The sequence below is a fragment of the Mauremys mutica genome, chromosome 3, assembly GCF_020497125.1.
Source record: "Mauremys mutica isolate MM-2020 ecotype Southern chromosome 3, ASM2049712v1, whole genome shotgun sequence".
Lineage (NCBI taxonomy): Eukaryota > Metazoa > Chordata > Testudines > Geoemydidae > Mauremys > Mauremys mutica.
This window is the reverse complement of record NC_059074.1, coordinates 56,180,681-56,199,251: the sequence shown is the minus strand read 5'-3', so window position 1 is coordinate 56,199,251 and position 18,571 is coordinate 56,180,681. Positions and strand designations below refer to the sequence as shown.

At 42.4% G+C, this 18,571-nt stretch overlaps 1 protein-coding gene across 1 annotated transcript in view; it reads right to left on the bottom strand.

Moving 5' to 3' along the window:
- Positions 1-18,571, bottom strand: part of COL19A1 (collagen type XIX alpha 1 chain) — a 332,926-nt gene that overhangs the window by 288,297 nt on the left and 26,058 nt on the right. Inside the window, 2 exon segments of the mRNA XM_045008597.1 lie at positions 3,858-4,133; positions 4,496-4,619. Of these exon segments, the coding sequence (XP_044864532.1) occupies positions 3,858-4,133; positions 4,496-4,619 (400 nt within the window).

Here is an 18,571-nt window from a genome sequence, read left to right as displayed (position 1 = left end):
CAGTTACTATTTGCAGTATGTAATCTATTGCTTAAATCAGCCTCTGTACCAGATGACTGGCAGATAGCTAATGTAACCAGGGCCATCCCTAACTATTCTGGGGCCCTACACCGCCACAACCCCCTCCCCCATGGGGGTGGGGGGCAGGCCTCCGCGGGGGGAGATGGGGGCTGGCTAGGGGGTTAGGAGGGAACCCACCCCCCTCCAGCACTCACCAACGGCGCAGAGTGGGATTGGGCTTGGGCTGGGTCACTGCACTTCCTGCTGCCGGTGAGTGCAGGCCTGGCCCCGCTGCAGTTCTCAGGGGAGTGGGGGCAGGGCTTGGGTGGAGCAGGGGTGGACGCCATGGGGAAGAGGTGGGGCAGGGGCTGGAGCAGCACGCAGCTGCGCAGGGCACCAGGAAATGTGGTACCTCAAATTTCCTGGTGCTCTATGCAGCTGCATACTTTGCATATGGGTAGGGATGGCCCTGAATTTAATGCCAATTTCTCAAAAAATGCTCTGAAAGCAATCCTAGCAATTACAAGCCAGTAAACCTAACTTCAGTACCAGGCAAACTGGTTGAAATTATAATAAATAACGAAATATCAGACACGTAGATGAACACAATACATTGGGGAAGAGTCAACATGGCTTTTGTAAAGGGGAAGCATGCCTCACCAATCTATTAAAATTCTATGAGGATGTCAAAAAGCATGTGGACAACAGTGATCCAATTGATATAGTGTACTTGGACTTTCAGAAAGCCTTTGACAAGGTCCCACACCAACCGCTCTTAAGCAAACTAAGCAGTCATGGAATAAGAGGGGAAGTTGTCTCATGAATCAGTAACTGGTAGATGATCTCTTGAGGTTCCTTCCAACCCTAATAATCTATGATTCTATGATAGGTAACAAAGGTTATAAATAAGTCGTCATTTTGCACAGTGGAGAAAGGTAAATAGCGGAGTCCCCAAGGGATCTGTCCTGGGACCAGTGCTATTCAACATATTCATAAATGATATGGAAAAAGGGGTAAATAGTGAGATGGTCAACATTGCAGAAAATACAAAATTACTCAAGATAGTTAAGTTCAAAGCTGACAGCAAAGAATCACAAAAGGATCTCATAAAACTGAGTAACTTGGCAATAAAATGGCAGATGAATTTCAATGCTGTTAAATGCAAAGTAATGCACATTGGAAAACAGAATCCCAACTATAAATAGAAAATGATGGTGTCTCAATTAGCTGTTACGACTCAAGAAAGAAATCTTGTGGATAGTTCTCTGAAAACATCTGCTCGGTATGCAGCAGCAGTCAAAAAAAGCTAACAGAATGTTAGGAACTATTAGGAAAGGGATAGATAATAAAAAAATACAATAATGCCACTATATAAATCTATGGTACGCCCACATCTTGAATATTACTTGCACTTTTCATTGCCTCATCTAAAAAAAAGATATATTAGAATTGAAAAAGCACATAGAAGGGCAACAAAAAATATTAGGGGGATGGAACAGCTTCCATAAAAGGAGAGATTAAAAAGACTGAGACTGTTCATCTTAGACAAGAGATGACTAGGGGAATATGGTAGAGAAGTCTATAAAATCATGAATGGTGTGGAGAAAGTGAATAAGGAAGTGTTATTTACCCCTTCACATAATACACGAATTGGGTCACCCAACGAAATTAATAGGCAGCAGGTTTAAACAAACAAAAGGATGTACCGGTACTTCTCACATTGCTTAATCAACCTATGGAACTCATTGCCAGGGAATGTTGTGAAGGCTCAAAGTATAACTGGGCTCAGAAAAGAATTAGATAAATTCATGAAGGACAGGTCCATCAAGAGCTATTAGCCAAGTTGGAGAGGGAAGCAAGCCCATGATCTAGGTGTCCATAAACCTCTGACTGGCTTCATCCAGAAGCCAGGACAGGATAAAAGGGGATGCATCACTCGATAATTTGCCCTGTTCTGTTCATTCTCTCTGATGCATCTGGCAACAGCCACTGCTGAAAGACAGGATACTGTGCTAGATGAACCATGTGTCTGACTGGTATAGCCATTCTTGTGTTCTTACCATCTAGTAACACTCTTAAGGACTTGCTTAACTTTAAGTATATGAGTAGTTCCACTGAAGTTAAGCATGTGCTTAAGTGTGTTGCCGGATCAAGACCAGAGTATTCAGCACTGTGCAGGATCAAGCTCTGCAATAAAGATGGTTATGCTAATAATATAAAATAAAGTAAAACAGTTAACATGAATAATAATGTGCTGAGTGTAGAATGCAGTTGGAAATTTTCATGTCATCACTCTAAACCCCACACAGCAGGCTTAAAACCTGGTAGGCAGATGTGTACTAAATATTACAACTAACTAACATTTCTCACAACTGCAAATTACTTCCTCTGAGTTTTTGCACAAGAAAGTATAAGAGGGAAAATCTCTGGAGTAGAATATAGATTATAATATGTAAGGGTTGCTTTGGTGACTCAGATAGCAGATAAATAAAGGCTCCATTATCACTGGATAGGGAAATTCAGTTGCCTTGGCACTGCAGCAGAGTTCTTACTACACCATTTTATTTAAAGATAATAATAATAATCTTATGATGTTCCCCTGACTGTAGTTGCATGAATCATACTGTTTTCAGACTCATACATCTACCATGTTTGGGTAGGTGAGGATTTAATGGTTCCCATGAAAATATTTGGAGTGGCTAAACATGTTATACATTCTTTCCCTTTCTATGACAAATTAAATAATATGAAAATTGAAAACTGAAAACAAACAATTACAGTGAAACCCTGCGAAAATGCGATGTTTGGGGTCCAAAAACTTCCATTGCGCTAAATGCGGGGTCGCGGTGTAGCGGGGTTTCAAACCAGCTTCAAAAGGAGCCGCGGCTCCCCGCCTGCCGGGGACAGAGAACTCCGGGGCTGCAGGCACCGGTGCTCTCTGTCCCCAGCAGGTGCGGGGCCGCGGCTTCTCTCTGGCTACAAAAGGAGCTACGGCCCCCCACCTGCCAGGGACAGAGAGCACCGGCGCCTGCAGCCCCAGAAAAGCCGGAGAGAAGCCGCAGCCCCGCACCTGCCGGGGATAGAGAGCACCGGTGCCCGCAGCCTTGGAGTTCTCTGTCCCTGGCAGGCGCGGGGCCGCGGCTCCTCGTGAAGCCAGAGAGAAGCCGTGGCCCCGCACCTGCCGGGGACAGAGAGCACCGGCGTCCGCAGCCTCGGAGTTCTCTGTCCCCGGCAGGCTTGGGGCCGCAGCTTTTCTTGAAGCCGGAGAGAAGCCGCGCCCCGCGCATGCCGGGGACAGAGAGCACCGGCGCCCGCAGCCCCGGAGAAGCCGGAGAGAAGCTGCAGTCCACCCCTGCTGGGGACAGAGAGCACCAGCGCCTGCAGCCGCTCTGTTTTCTGCAGTACTGTGAAAACATTATCTAAGTTGTATCTGCCTTAAATGCGATTTTGAGTTATAGCAGGGCGCGTTATAGCGGGGTTTCACTGTACTATAAAGTGAGCCCTAAACAGTATAGTAGTAATAAGTCAAAATGACTTTAACTTCTAAATGGATATAGAAATGTAAATAATATTGAAAACAGGAACCCGATTCTGTACTCCTATTCAGACAATATTGCCCATTTGGAACAATGGAGAGTTTTGCCTGAATAGAGATTGCAGGAGTTGATACCTTGTTTAGAAGAGAATAAACTAAAAATTCGACCAGTGAACTGGTGTAAAACACCCAATGGGTATTAATTTTTTTGCATTTTGTTTTGTTTTCATATTTCTTTAGTATGCTGTTACAAGTATGTTTAAAACATGATTTGCATATTAGCGCATTTTGCTTTAAGAATCATCTCACTGGTACAACTCACATCTACAGGCTTGTCATCTGCAGCTCGAGCAGCAATGAAAGTCTGTCCTTGAAAGTCAATGGAGTCTTTTAGATCAGTCTGCCATCTCTCAATTAAGTTACAATCCACATAGAGCGAAACAATCCTTGACTGTATACTAACGGCAACCTTATGCCACTGCCGATCAAAGAGAGGATAAATTTCCCGATTTTTAAAGGTGTGGTGTAGCACATTTCCCTGAGCAGATTTGGCTATGTATTCCACAACTTTTTTTGAACCATCAACAATGACAGACACCTGGGGGAAAAAAACATAATTTAGTATAAGCAAACATGGATTGTACATAAACCAGGAAGAAAAATAAATGAGCAACTTAATAGCATAGATTAGGCAGAATCATTAAATATTCTCTCCTGTATCTTTTTCAGTGTCCATCCATCCAACATTTCAACACACCTAGCACCATTCCAATATTACTGGAGAAATTTTGCTGAACTTCTGTATTTCTGTGATTTGAATAATGACCCCCAAGCTATTTTGAACAGCAGATTTGTCTTATGTAAATTAGACTTGAATCCAGAGGCAAAAGACCCACCAACCTATATCTATCCTCCTCCAACAAAAAAGAAAACTATGTGAAAAATAAAATATATTCTTACCTGTGGGGTGTCATGCTGATTTAAAATTTGCCATATATGCCACCGTTCCTTTCTGGTGTTTCGTCTTACACGGAATGTGGCTATTAAAGAGTATTCTTCAGGAAGCCCATTTGGAAATACTTGCCTATGGGTGCAGGGGGAAAGAAAAGATTCTTTTTATTCTGATATATGAAAGAAAGGTGGGGGAAGGGAACTAAGGATACAGCAGACATATGTTCAATACACAGTATCAAATCATGACTTCATTTACACTCATGAAACCCTACTGAGGCCAAAGATTGCAATAATTAAGCCTTTGAATTTTGAAACTGAAAGATACTATGCTGCAAACACAATTGATTTTCCAGCACTGAAGAAATGTTTTGAACAGGTGAGACAGATGTAAACAACAGGTACATATATAACAAAACTGCACTGACATCTTGTAGTATGCTAGTCTATGTTTCATTACTCAGGGAACAATATTTGTCTAATGAAAAAAATACATGGTGTTCACCTGGATTTACAGATCATCCAGAAACAGACACTCCCCTCATCAGAATGTGTGAAACCTGATAAAGCAGAAAAATGTCCCCTTTCGCCCTCCCCATGACCATTTAATGTAAATGGTTTAATTTTATATCACTGTAGATGTTAATACAATTACATACTCATTTACAGCCTTTTGTCATCTCAAAGATGTCAATATGACCTCCGAATGTAATAGAAACAAGAGACAACCTCCAACATTAATGAATATTGCATTATAATTTATTTATCTGCAGATCGGGTAGGAAAATAAACTAATATATACATAAAACACTTTACCTCTTACCACTTGAGGAAAAGTACATAGAAGTTTTGCCATCAATTCATAAAGTCACCTATTCTGGGACAAGAACAAGAATGCCTAAACATTTCAAAGTTTGAAGCGCAGCAATTACACTTGTAAATGCTCAGTGAAATCCTGCCAGGTTCATCTTAAAAGTAAGTGATTTAGATAAACAAATAGCTCCATAGAGAAATTAAAGATTCAGTGAATGATCTGTGAGGAGTTTTAAGGATGATTATAGAAGAGTCTAAAGAGATATTTGTTTTGAGAAAAGCAATGGGAGCAGGTGGAAGATCAAGATAAGATGTGAAAGCATATAGTGTGATCCACTTGTGATGTTCTGCAGTCTGTTTTAGATTAAGCATTTATGTGGCTTCTGAGATGTGAAGGGTTTTTTTAGGTTATAAGTTACTGGTTGTTTTGTTGTTGGGTGGGGCAAAAGAGGGAAGGACATTGTTTTGCTCTTGTTTTTGTAGTTTTTATGGACTGATTTTAATAATCTGCCTGGCTACCAATAGTCTTTGAACAGGTATCTTTTTGTCTTTTTATGTGAAATAAACAGGTTTTTTTTAAAAATAGGGCTTTTTCAGGTCTTGATTCTGAAGTGAGATTTTAAAAGTACAATAATTTATTGCTTTGCGGGCTTCTTGTAGCCTTCACTCATGAAGGTAGTTATGCTGGAATACTCTTGTTTTCCCAAAGGTGAGTTAGGGACGGCACAGCTCAAGAGAAAGGGGCATAGTTTCTAAAAAGGTTGGGAGTCTGAACCAACATATCGATTATTTGCATGTTCCCATTCAGAAAGAAGTGAATTGGTGCCCCAGTTCATGAAAGCAAGATTTTTCATGTACTTGCAAGTCTAAACAATACACAAGAGCCTCCTTACGAGAGCAGTACACTATTTTTAAGAGGCAGGACCAGTCCTGTTTTACAGTGAAATGTAAGACAAGTAGGATCTGTGACAGACACCCATAACCCTGTGACAGGGTGAGCTCACCCTGCACTGGATGAGGAAAGGTTAAATTCTCACTGTGGACGGAGGAAGCCATGCCCCCACATCCCTACTGGGCATGCTCCAGGTGGAGCACCAGTATAAGAGGGGGCAGCCCAGCTCATTCTGGGCTGACTGCCAGAAAGGAAGGATGCTCCTTGCCAGCTCCCACCCAGGTCCACTAGGCCTCACTGCCCTGCGAATCCAGGGTATCTCTATTGACACTGGCCACTAGGCCTCACTGCCCTGTGAACCAGGGTGATTCTATAGACTCTTGCCATTAGGCCTTACAGCCCTGCAGATCAGAGCAACTCTATCGACTTTAGTCCTTAGGTCTCACTGCCTAGAAACAGAGGTCAGCTCGAAGGATGGGGTGAACTCACCCCGCACTGGATGGGGTCCCCCACCCCATCACAAACCCACACAGCACATCTTTGCATGGGAGTGTTTGACAGTTCATTTTCTAAAGTGCCTATCACCATGATATCTGAACACCTTATTAAGGAGACATCGGAGGGCTTTAGCTACTGGGAGAATTGGGTCACAACAGCTGGTATTTCTTGAGGCAGAAGAGTGCCGTCAAAATCTTTTACCAGTCAGAGAGAGGGGCAGTAAAAGTTTAGGAAACTCTGAAGAAGTTGGTGTGAGAGGGAGAAGGAAAGAAAAAGGTCTTTAAGCTATATAGTGAAGAAGTTTCTGGGCACTTTCTTTACACTAACATTAAGAAAGTACAGTGATTCTCGCAGTTGGCCCCATTGAGCACCAATGACACTTGTGATCAGGGCCGCCCAGAGGGGGGGGCAAGAGGGGCAATTTGCCCCAGGCCCCAAGCTCCACAGGGGCCCCCACGAGAGTTTTTCAGGGCCCCTGGAGCGGGGTCCCTCACTCGCTCCGGGGGGCCCGGAAAACTCTTGCGGGGCCGGGCACAGGAGCTTCTTCGCTCCCGGTCTTCGCCGGCGGGGGGTCCTTCCACTCCAGGGTGGAAGGACCCCCCACTGGCGAATTACCGCCGAAGACGGAGTGGGACCCACCATCGAAGTTCAGCTCAGTCTTCGGCGGTAATTCGTTGGCGGGGGGCCCTTCCGTTCTGGGACCCGCCACCGAAGTGCCCCGAAGACCCGCGGCGGGGAGCCCCCCGCCGCCGAATTACCGCCGAAGACCGGGCTGCACTTCGGCGGCGGGTCCCGCTTCGGCGGTAATTTGGCAGCGGGGGGGTCCCCGCCGCGGGTCTTCGGGGCACTTCGGCAGTGGGTCCCGGAACGGAAGGGCCCCCCGCCACCGAAGACCCCAGGCCCCCGGAATCCTCTGGGCGGCCCTGCTTGTGATGCTGCCTAAATTAATAACGTTTAATAGTCTTTTGAAATTTTGAAAGTTTACCTCAGATATATTATAAAGGAGAGTTGTAATTGTCCATGCAGTGTGCATCACACGAAAAAACACATCCCTCTTTCCTCACTGTTTATCAAACAGTTTGGGAAACAGAATAAAAGTTCAGATGTAATGGGCTTGTTCTTGCTTCCCTTGTCACTGATCTGGAAAAGTGACAATGGAAGAGAGCATTTCAGAGTAAACTAAGAAAGCACACAGGGCCAAATTAATTCCTAGTGTAACTCCACTGATTTAAATGGAGTTAGACCAGGGATTAATTTATCCCAGAATCTATTAATTATGCTCATATGATTTTCTGATAATGCTGGAAATGTTGAAGAATTTCAGGTTTATAAATGAGATTCATGCTAGAAGGATCAGACTCACAATGGACTGGTGAGTCAATAGACCTAAATAAATGAAGTAGCTGATTCATTGATTTATCACATTTAAAAACCAAAAGCAACAACAATTACTCTCTCTTCATGCTCTTCACTTCTTTGGAAAACAGACCAATGTAAAACTATACTTTACAGTTATCCCAATTGCATTATGCCAGCATAGCTACTGTATTCCAAAGACCTAATTTAACAAAAGGCACGTAGAAGGCATGCGTTTAGTCTCTGAGGGAAAGAAGAATGTCAACAGCGCAAGTAAATGAACATTCCTTGGTGACCAATTAATGGAAAATCATTAATGGATGCCTTACAGGATATGCTTCCCATTCAATGGTGAATTCCATAATGCAGGCATCTAGGGAATGGAGCCCTGGAAAATTGACATCCTCAAGAATGATTGGGTTTTGCTTATGTTCTATTGCTTGAATGGCTCTAACTATACATAATAGAATAAAAAGCAGCTACCTGGTTTAAAGAGTGCCTAGACAGAACTGATTAGTAAAAGTGTTATACTAAGACAAAAAGATTGAAATTATATAACCTTTGATCAGAACCAAAATTAGGGTGTATTATGGAGAGATGTGTTCTAATACACAATACAGCTCACAGAAAGACACATACCCTAAATCAGAGAACACCATAATGTTAATATGGGACAAACAAAACTTCTAATTTAGAATCTTACAGAATATTAGATCTGGAATTTAGAATCTCTTTGAAATCTTAATATAGTGTTTGATTTAGGTGCTCCTATCAGTGTGAGCATGTAAAAGGAATTGTCCATGGCAATACAAATCCATTATTTGCAATAGTAAAGGAAGTACACAGCGCTGAACATTAGTGAAAAAGAGGCAAGTTACACCAAGATTAATGTAGCACTATACTGTGCCTGTACATAGTGCAATGATGATGGCATGATGCAGTATCACCCAATATGTAAGCAGTGCAGAGAAAGAAAGTGTGGCCATAGGAAAAAAAAGACAGGCTCAGGTGAAAAAATGTCTGCACTCTACACTCCCTGAACAGCACAAAGGTGTAAAACCTATCTATTTCGAACTACACCTCTACCCCGGTATAACGCCACCCGATATAACACGAATTCGGATATACGTGGTAAAGCAGCGCTTCCAAGGAGGCGGGGCTGCGTGCTCTGGCGGATCAAATCAATTCGATATAATGCAGTTTCACCTATAACGCAGTAAGATTTTTTGGCTCCCGAGGACAGTGTTATATCGAGGTAGAGGTATATAACATAGGTTGCAGTATCAGCCATGTGCCTCCAGCCTGCCCACAAACTCCCAGAGTGTCCTCCCTGTGACATCAGAGTGCTGTAGAGTATGCCAAAGAACACACATTCACACACACAAGAACATACAAATGGCTGTACGAGGTCAGACCAATGGTCCATCTAGCCCAGCATCATGTCTTCTGATAGTGGCCAGTGCCAGATGCTTCAGAGGGAACGAACAGCATAGGACAATTTTGCATGATCCACTCCCTGTCATCCAGATCCAGCTTCTGGCAGTTGGGGACTTACAGACACCCAGACCATGGGGTTATATCCCTGACCATCTTGGCTAGTAGCCACAGATGGACCTATCCTCCATGAACTTTTCTAATTCTTTTTTGAACCCAATTATAATTTTTGCCATCACAAAATCCTCTGGCAATGAGTTCCATGGGTTGACTATGTGATTTGTGAACAAGTACTTCCTTTTGGTTTTAACCTGCTTCCTACCTTTTCCAATTCTAATACATCTATTTCGAGATGGGGCAACCAGACTAAATGAAGTATTCAAGAAGTGGGCATACCATGCACTTATATAGTGGCAGTATGATTTTTCTGTTTAATTATCTATCCCTTTCATAATAGTTCCTAATATTCTGTTAGCTCCTGTGATTGCTAATGCACATTGAGCAACTGTTTTCAGAGAACTGTCCATGATGACTCCAGGATCTCTTTCTTGAGCAGATACAGCTAAATTTAGACTGTGTCATTTTGTATGTATAGGTAGGATTATTTTTTCACACGTGCATTACTTTGCACTTCTCAACATCGAATTTCATCTGCCATTGTGTTTCCAGTCATCCAGTTTAGTGATATCCCTTTGTAACTCTTCCCAGTCAGCTTTGGACTTAACTGTCTCAAGTAAGTTTGTATGGCATCATCTGCAAATTTTGCCACCTCACTGTGCACCCCTTTCGCTGATAATTTATCAGTATGTTAAACAGCACAGCTCCCAGTACAGATCTTTAGGGGACCTTGCTTTATTGACCTGACCATTTATTCCTACCCTTTGATTTCTGATCCATTAGAGGACTTCCCTCTTATCCCATGACTGCTTAGTTTGCTTAACAGCCTTTGGTGAGCAACTGTGATGAGGTGTACCTGTCGTTTGTGACTCTCTAAAAGAGGCCCCACAGTCCTACTACACTCTGCTCCGGGAAAAGAACAGTGAAGATGGGTCCTCCAGGCCTGCCAAGAGAGATCTCACAGAAGCAGCCAATCAGAGCCCATTAAGCTCAGATAAAAGGCACTGCAGGGATTGAGCAGGTCAGTTCCTGGCTGAGACCAGAAGGGTAACAAATAACCAGACGTTTTGCAGCATGAGCTTTCGTGGGTGAATACCCACTTCTTCAGATGCAAGTCTGCATCTTGCATCTGAAGAAGTGGGTATTCACCCATGAAAGCTCATGCTGCAAAACGTCTGTTAGTCTATAAGGTGCCACAGGATTCTTTGTTGCTTTTACAGATCCAGACTAACACGGCTACCCCTCTGATAAATAACCAGAATTTGTTTCTGGCTGTATTTGCTTAAACTTGGTTTGTAGGGAGAGGGCGGACCAAAGAACCTTAACCACGAGTTAAGTGTGAAGCTAAAAGAGGCCAGGTAGGAGGAGGCCCAGGGAAGATGCAGCAATGAATTAAAATCAACCAGTGCATAGCTGCTGTATATAGGGTCTCTGGGTTGGAACCCGGAGTAGTGGGCAGGCACAGGGTTCTCTACCAGACTTAGTAGCACTAGCCCCAAGGAGGAGACAGGGCTTATGGGAGAGCCTGAACAAAGACTTGAATTTAAAAGGCCCAGAGCCAGGGCTGAAGACCCCAGTAAGGGCAATGGGACTGTTCATTTATTGGACACTTTACTACCCTGGAAGGGGTTCATTTGGACTTTGTGACTTTACTGGAGGACCAAGCCACACAAGATCCACCAAAATCAGCTAGCAGCCTGCAGGAGGTGTCAGGGGTGAAAAGAGGACTGCAGTACCACCCCAGCTGCTAGGAGGTGCTCAAAAAATGACATCCTTACAAGGACCTTGTCAAAGGCTTTAGGAAAGTCCAAGTATGCTATGTTGACTGGATCACCCTTGTCCACAGAGTTGTGTACACCCTCAATGAATTGTAATAGATTGGTAAGGCATGATTTCCCTTTACAAAAGCCACGTCATCTCTTTTCTAAAATATTGTGTTTATCTATACATCTGATAATTCTGTTTTGTTTTTTTTTAAACTATAGTTTTAACCAATATCAATTCGCGTGGTACCCAAAGTTAGGCTTATCTGCCTGTAATTGCCAGGATCACCTCTGGAGCCCTTTTTTAAAAAAGGACAATAACCATGAACATGCAATCATAGGACCTGTGGACAACAACAGTTTGTGCAATCAATTTCTGCCTTTAACTCTATTTGCAGGAAGTTTTTGTCATGGCTTTTTGCAGCAGTTCAATAACCATATGCTTTTTAAGGGGCTGGGAGCAATGAGTGTCTCCACCAACTCTTGACTACATATTATGCCTTTTACATTTTTTTTTTGCATGAACTTTATACTTGAGCACACTGGGATGTGGGATGATGAAGTACACGTTCTTGGTTTTTCAAAATACAAGTTCTGAAAGTGTCTGAAACTCAAATCTCTTGGGTTTTTTTAATCTCTACTGTGCTTGAAGAGAGAAATGTGAATGAATTAAAGTGAGTAATCATTATGCTATAGCCAGTATTCAGTGCTATTTTTGTGAAGCAGAAGTAAGAGTTACCCATATCAAGTTTAGTAAGGCAATCTTTTATTTACCTTTTGGTTTTTGCTTTAAAAAGCACTGATGGACAAGAAGTTGCTATTTTTAAATCTTACGAACTCTAATTCTTCCACAGTGAATGAGAGTGTGTTAGAGTTTATGATGAACTTCCGTATTTACAAGTATCAATGGAGCCTCTGACTTGCTGAATATCTTCCAGGAAGAGAAAGATGATCTGAGTTACATTTCCTGAGACTGAAGTGAGAGATGCTTGGAGTTTATGTCAAGACATTTCTTTTCCAGCTGACATATCCCATCAGCTGTCATGTTACAAATAATTTGGTGACTAGAGCTAAGAGTCAGCTTTAACTGCTTTCCTATGGTGGTGGATGATGTATTTAGCATTGACTGAGACTCTGAAGTCTTACCCTTTTCTCTGTATGTGTGTATCTATCTATCTATCTATCTATATCTCCTTACTATATGTTCCATTGTATGCATTCGATGAAGTGGGCTGTAACCCATGAAAGCTTATGCTCAAATAAATTTGTTAGTCTCTAAGGTGCCACACGTATTCCTGTTCTTTTTGCAGATACAGACTAACACGGCTGCTACTCTGAAACCTACCCTTTTTGTGTTTGCTGAGAGGATTCAAATTGAGACTCACTGTTAATAAGAAAACAAAGGTCAGATGACCAAAGCTAATAATCTCACTTGCTCTTATTGCCAATGCTTGCACATTAGCCATAACATTTACTAAGTAGAAAAAAGTTCATACAAAAAAGGAGATATCCTGAAGCATAACTGAGTAGTATAAACAAAAAAAGAGGATAGCAACTAATAGGAGCCATCTACCAGCCAGTGCCAAGGGTGGGTACTTTGAATGCTTATTAAAATAAAAGTTAAGATCAGCTGTCTGTTACCTGAAATAATTTTCCCTAATCCATCTTCCTCAAATCACATTATGATTAATTGTGTGGCTTCATGTTGCATTAGGCATCAAGTTGCATCATATAATGTCATATGAAAACAACTTAGGGGAAACTATTTATGTAATTTAAGAATCATTAATGACTTGGACAGGGAATGGTTATAACAAGTTCAGAAAAATGAACCAACTGAAAACTTTGCTTCAGTCTGAACACTGAAGTGAACATTCATTTAAAGTTTGAAAAGCATTGAGTTAACTTTGTACAAAACATTTTTTTTCTTTTCTACTTCTCAGTTTTCCCTTACTGTAAAGTCTTACACCATTATAGATGGGATTGGCAGCATTACCTATTATTAAGCTTGAACTTCGAGTATGGAGCCTGTATCTCCTGTGCTGTCAATGATCCCCTGTCTAGCAGGCAGACAGTGTAGAGGAGGAAACAGTCTGACTCAAATGACAAGAGGGAAGAGCCAAACCTAGTGTGTTGCAAAGTATGGCTGGGGGAATAGATCTGGAAAGGAGCCTGAGTGGCGGAGACTGGGACTAGAGGCTAGCAGGGAGTGAAGACTGAGATTGAAGAATGACAGTGAAGCAGAGAGTGGGACTGTGATCCAGGGGGTGGAGATGGGGACTGTTTAAACAGGGGACTGGGAAAGGAGGGTGTGTGCAAAAGAGGGGAAACAGATCTGATCAGGAACCCGGGTGTGGATGGGCAAAGAGACTAGGACAAGGAGAAGGGATGGTGAGGACACTGCGCTTGGATGAAAAGTTCATGGAAGAAAACTAGAATTCGGAGCTAGCAGGGAGATGGGCAACTGGAGGCTAGGAAGGACTAGAAAGACTGGTTGTGAATGGAGACAACTGGGACAGACTGGGCAAGGAGACTGGGGACAAGGAACTGGGGGTAGGGAAGGGCGAAGAATGGCTAGGTAGGGAGATTGTGAGTTTAGGGATGGGGAAGAAAGAAGGATTGGAAGCGGGAGTCTGGAGAGATGAGACTAGGATTTAATGGACGAAGATTGGGACTGATAAGTGAGAAGAACAGAACGATGGGAGGAGCGCAGTGCTGATGTAGAGACAGGACTGAGGCAGTGACAGGTTGTGGTCACTAGAACTTCCTTCTAAAGCCTGGAATGGAACTTAAGATTCCTAACTCTCATCATTCTTCTCCTATCAACAAATATCTATGAAATCTGCTGGCAAAGTGTTCCATTCTGTCTTAGAGCTGATCCACACAGACGATAATCTACTACTACTATCAGTTACTCCATTAGCTCAAGTGGCAGAGGTCTCTGCAGTGGATCTTAAAGGTTCCAACCCTGCTGATGAGCTATGTGAGTCAATGTCACATGAGAGAAATGCTGTCTTTTCTGTTTGCTTTTTTAAAACTGAGAAAATTACACACAAGAACTATGTTAAAAAACATTAACTTTGCAAGCACTTCAAAGTTAGGAAATGCCAAAATTAAGGTTGCCTGTGGAGCCAGAATTCAGTGCCCTTGTGTGTATGTATTACTGAAACAGTTGGCACTTTCTAATCCTACACAGATAATGAATAGATATGTAAAGTGGGTTGACCAGTGAGGAGTGTGGATGAGGTAGACTGCACTCTCCAATACATTCTGGTATGGTGCATACAGAAGATGAATCTCTGGCTTGCATACAGGATTGTAAAATATTGTAGTCTCTGGTCCATAATGGAAAAGTGAATGAAAAAAGATGTCTCACACATGGTGAAGGAGAAGATCTCTGGTGTAAATGTGGAGGTGACTGAAATACAAGGGCAAAAATGGGGTTAGTGTTGCAACCTAAACTGCAAATTTCCCAAGTTTCTGCCATTTAGGATTTTTAAATTATTTTCTATTTACATTCATAGAATCATAGAATCTCAGGGTTGGAAGGGACCTCAGGAGGTCATCTAGTCCAACCCCCTGCTCAAAGCAGGACCAAACCCAACTAAATCATCCCAGCCAGGGCTTTGTCAAGCCTGACCTTACATTGTTTTAAATAAGAATATATTCTCAACGGTAATTGTTCATTTAAGTTTTTGGTCTAGGAGTTTCTTTAGCTTTTATTAAAGAAGAAAAACTTCCCTTTTCTACATAATTTTTAAAAAAAAAGTCAAAAATAATTTTTGCTTGTAACTTCAATGAAGCTTTTACAAACTCTACAGGACAAGCTATGCTGTTGGCATGTATAATTTCAGTGAAGTCTCATATGTGGTTCTCAGACGATTTATAGCACTGAATCCCGCATGGCAGAATGATATACAAGAAATAACAGGAGCTATGAGCTTTGCTGGCTTAAGCTTTGGAAATTGTAAACAAACTGAGCCCTATGTCTTAGATCTTGCTAAAATTCTACATGGCATCTGATGAAGTGGTTTATAGCCCACGAAAGCTTCTGCCCAAATAAATTTGCTAGTCTCTAAGGTGACACAAAGACTCCTAGTTTTTGCTGATACAGACTAACACAGCTACCCCTCTAGTACATAGCCCATGAGGCTCACAGAGCTTATAAACTCTTCTAGCACAGTTCTAATGGAGCTGAAATTTCAGGCACAACTCAGGGTTTAAAAAAGGCTTTTAAAAAGCCACGTGATTCAGAACTCTGCCCACCCTCCCAGCAGACACCACTTAAGAGGCCATGTGACACACTATCTAATACCCAAATTATTTAAAATAAAGGAATGGGCAGGCAAAACTTATAACCCTGTCTCATTAGATCATCGAGGATTGCTCCCCCAGAGAACATGAAAAAGAAACATATCAAGGTCATTTCAACCATGTTCCATTCCTGCCTCCCCCACCCTTCTAAGCATCTATGCATATACATAATAAGGCAGGCCTAGCTCAATAAACATGTCCAACAAACATATCCACTCTGTGATCTGGGGTACTAGGCCATTGTGGGCCCCTGCTGGAAGCCCCACAATCCTATGACACCCCACCCCAAAAAGAGAGCAGTGAAGGTGGCTCCTCCAGGCCTGTCTAGAGAGGTCTCATGGAAGCAGCCAAGCAGAGTGCAATAGGTTCAAATAAAGATGCTGAGGATCAATGCAGGTCAGTTCCTGGCTGGAACCAGAGGGCTAAGGAAGGGTGGAGCTCAAGGGATAACCAGAGTTTCGTTCTGGCTGCAGTTGCTTAAGTTGGAGGGAGGCCCTGAGAACTTTAACCCTGGGATAAGGGGTGAAGATAAAGGGGACCAGGTAGGAAGAGGCCCAGGGAAGTAGCAGCAACAAATTTACATGATCAGTATGTGGATTCTGTTTATAGTGTCCCTGGGTTGGAACCTGGAGTAGTGGGTGGTCGTGAGGTCTCCCACTGGTGAGGTGGTGTAAACCCCAAGAAGGGGATGAGGCTCAAGAGAAGGGCTAAATGTAAAGGCCCAGAGCAGGAGTTTAAAACCCTGGTGAGGGTAGACAGACAGTTCTGTTGGACTCTTTGATACCCTGGAAGGGGTTCATTTTGACTGTGTGACCAGGCCAAGGGCTGAGCCACTGAAGACCTACTGAGCAAGATCAACAACCTTTGGGGGTGCCAAGAGTGGGAAAAGGACTGCAGTACACATGCAGTGGCAGGAGCTGCTCAAAAGGTGAGTGTCTCCCATTACACTCCCCCTCCCTTAGAGGAAGTTGACTATTTTAGTTTAAAACAATTTTAACAAAAACAAACCTGATTTTAAAAAAAATTGAATGTTTAACTAAATTCAAAAATTCATATGCTTGTTTTGTTAAAATATACATTTGCTGTTGAAGAAAAAAATCCAGAATACATAATGTTGCTGTTTTAGTTAAATAAAACAATTTAAATGTCTGTCTGGTGATGTTCTCCTCCTAATACAGCATGGCAAGAATATCCTCCAAACATTAATGATTAACCTGTTGAATTGGAGATAGTTCACCTCCCAATGACTTCATAAATATCTGCTTCAAAAGATAACCTGTGAGCCATCCAAGAAAGCTAAAGCCTGCCTGGATCCCTCAGTAAGGGGAGGAGTGCGCCAACCCCTAGATCATGGGTTGATTGAGGCACAGAAGAACTGTCTAGAGCACCACAGGCACACCCAGGATGAAATGTCTGCCAGCTGAGCCTATCTGGGCTGAAAGTTTGGTTTTAGACACACTGCTGCTAGACTTCAGGAAAGGACCTTGTCCGGAAGGATAAGGACTCTGGTGATCTGACTGGACAGCTAGGAGATACGGATGGCTGGAGTAGGCCAAAGGACAGCGGGAGAAACTGAGAGAAACATAACATAACAGCCAGCCAGGAGCGTGGCATGTTGGGATAGCAGCGTTGCTATACTTCTCTTGCCTTCTAGCAAGGAAGTGAAGATTCCACCAGTCAGGAAGCACAGCAGCATCCATTTTGTGATAACTTGGAAAAGATCCAGTTGATATCATGCTGTTGCTGGGAGGAGGAGGAGGGAACTCACAGGATTGATGTATTGAGCACAGTGGCATGAAGTTAAGAAGTATTGTTTTCTACCCACTCACTTCAAGCAGACAATGGGATGGCATCCAGCTGTAGCCCCTTTCTCTTGCCTCAATCACAAGGGACACATATTAGGCAGAATTATTTGGAAACAGTAGCTCAGACACCAGATCAGGTATTGCCAGCCTATTCCATTGGCACTAACGGAGAAGGAGCTAAAACCAAGAGCAGTCATCCAAAGAATGCACAAGGGGTGAAGATGCCAGCAGAATAAACTGACATGAGACGCTTTGGCAGCTGTGGAAGGGGAGCCATGAAGAAACTATGACTTTTCTAAAAGTTGTCATGACTAATCCATGAATTTATAAGCCTGGTGTTCCATTTACAATTGAAGGCAAATTAAATAAAGTGCTCTACAACTTGTAAAACTGTTTAAAAAAAACAAAACAGTCTCCTGTGATAGGTCTCAATGAGAATTAATGACTAAAACAAGTTTAAACATTTTCCACTGAGGCATTTGAATTGTGTGGGCAGGGAGAGGAATTTCAAGAGTGAAAACCCCCATATTCAGACCTGTCTGAATCAGCAGCCAAAGAAAGAATAGTTTAACGCTGTAGGGATCAATTATATGAATTAGAAGAAATTTGGTACCATTTCTGGGTACCTTTTGGATAAATAGTGCTGAAGTGGTTCAAAGAAAGCTACACCTTCATTCCTCCAAGCCTCTACTTTCCCCTTCCCTCTTCTCCCTATTCATATACATTTTCTCCTATTTTATTACTGTAACCCCCACTCTAATGTCTTGTGTCTGTCATATTGTCTGGTCTTGCAGCTGTGATGTGTTATAAAACTGCATAATCTACTGGAGATCCTATGAAGGATGTGATATTTGGAAACCATATACAAGCTGGAGATCATTCACCTTTTTGTATCTTTCATTATTTGTTTCTTCATGAAAACGAAAAAAAGTAATCTTAAAAGTGAAATCCCACAATTTTCCAAACTCTCACAGATGACTTATCCAATTAACCTCAAACTCTGAAGAAAAAAAAAATTTATGCAGGCCAAGACTTCAGACATTTTATAGGAATGAACTTTTTACTAGCAAACTAGAGAGTGGATGGGGTTCAA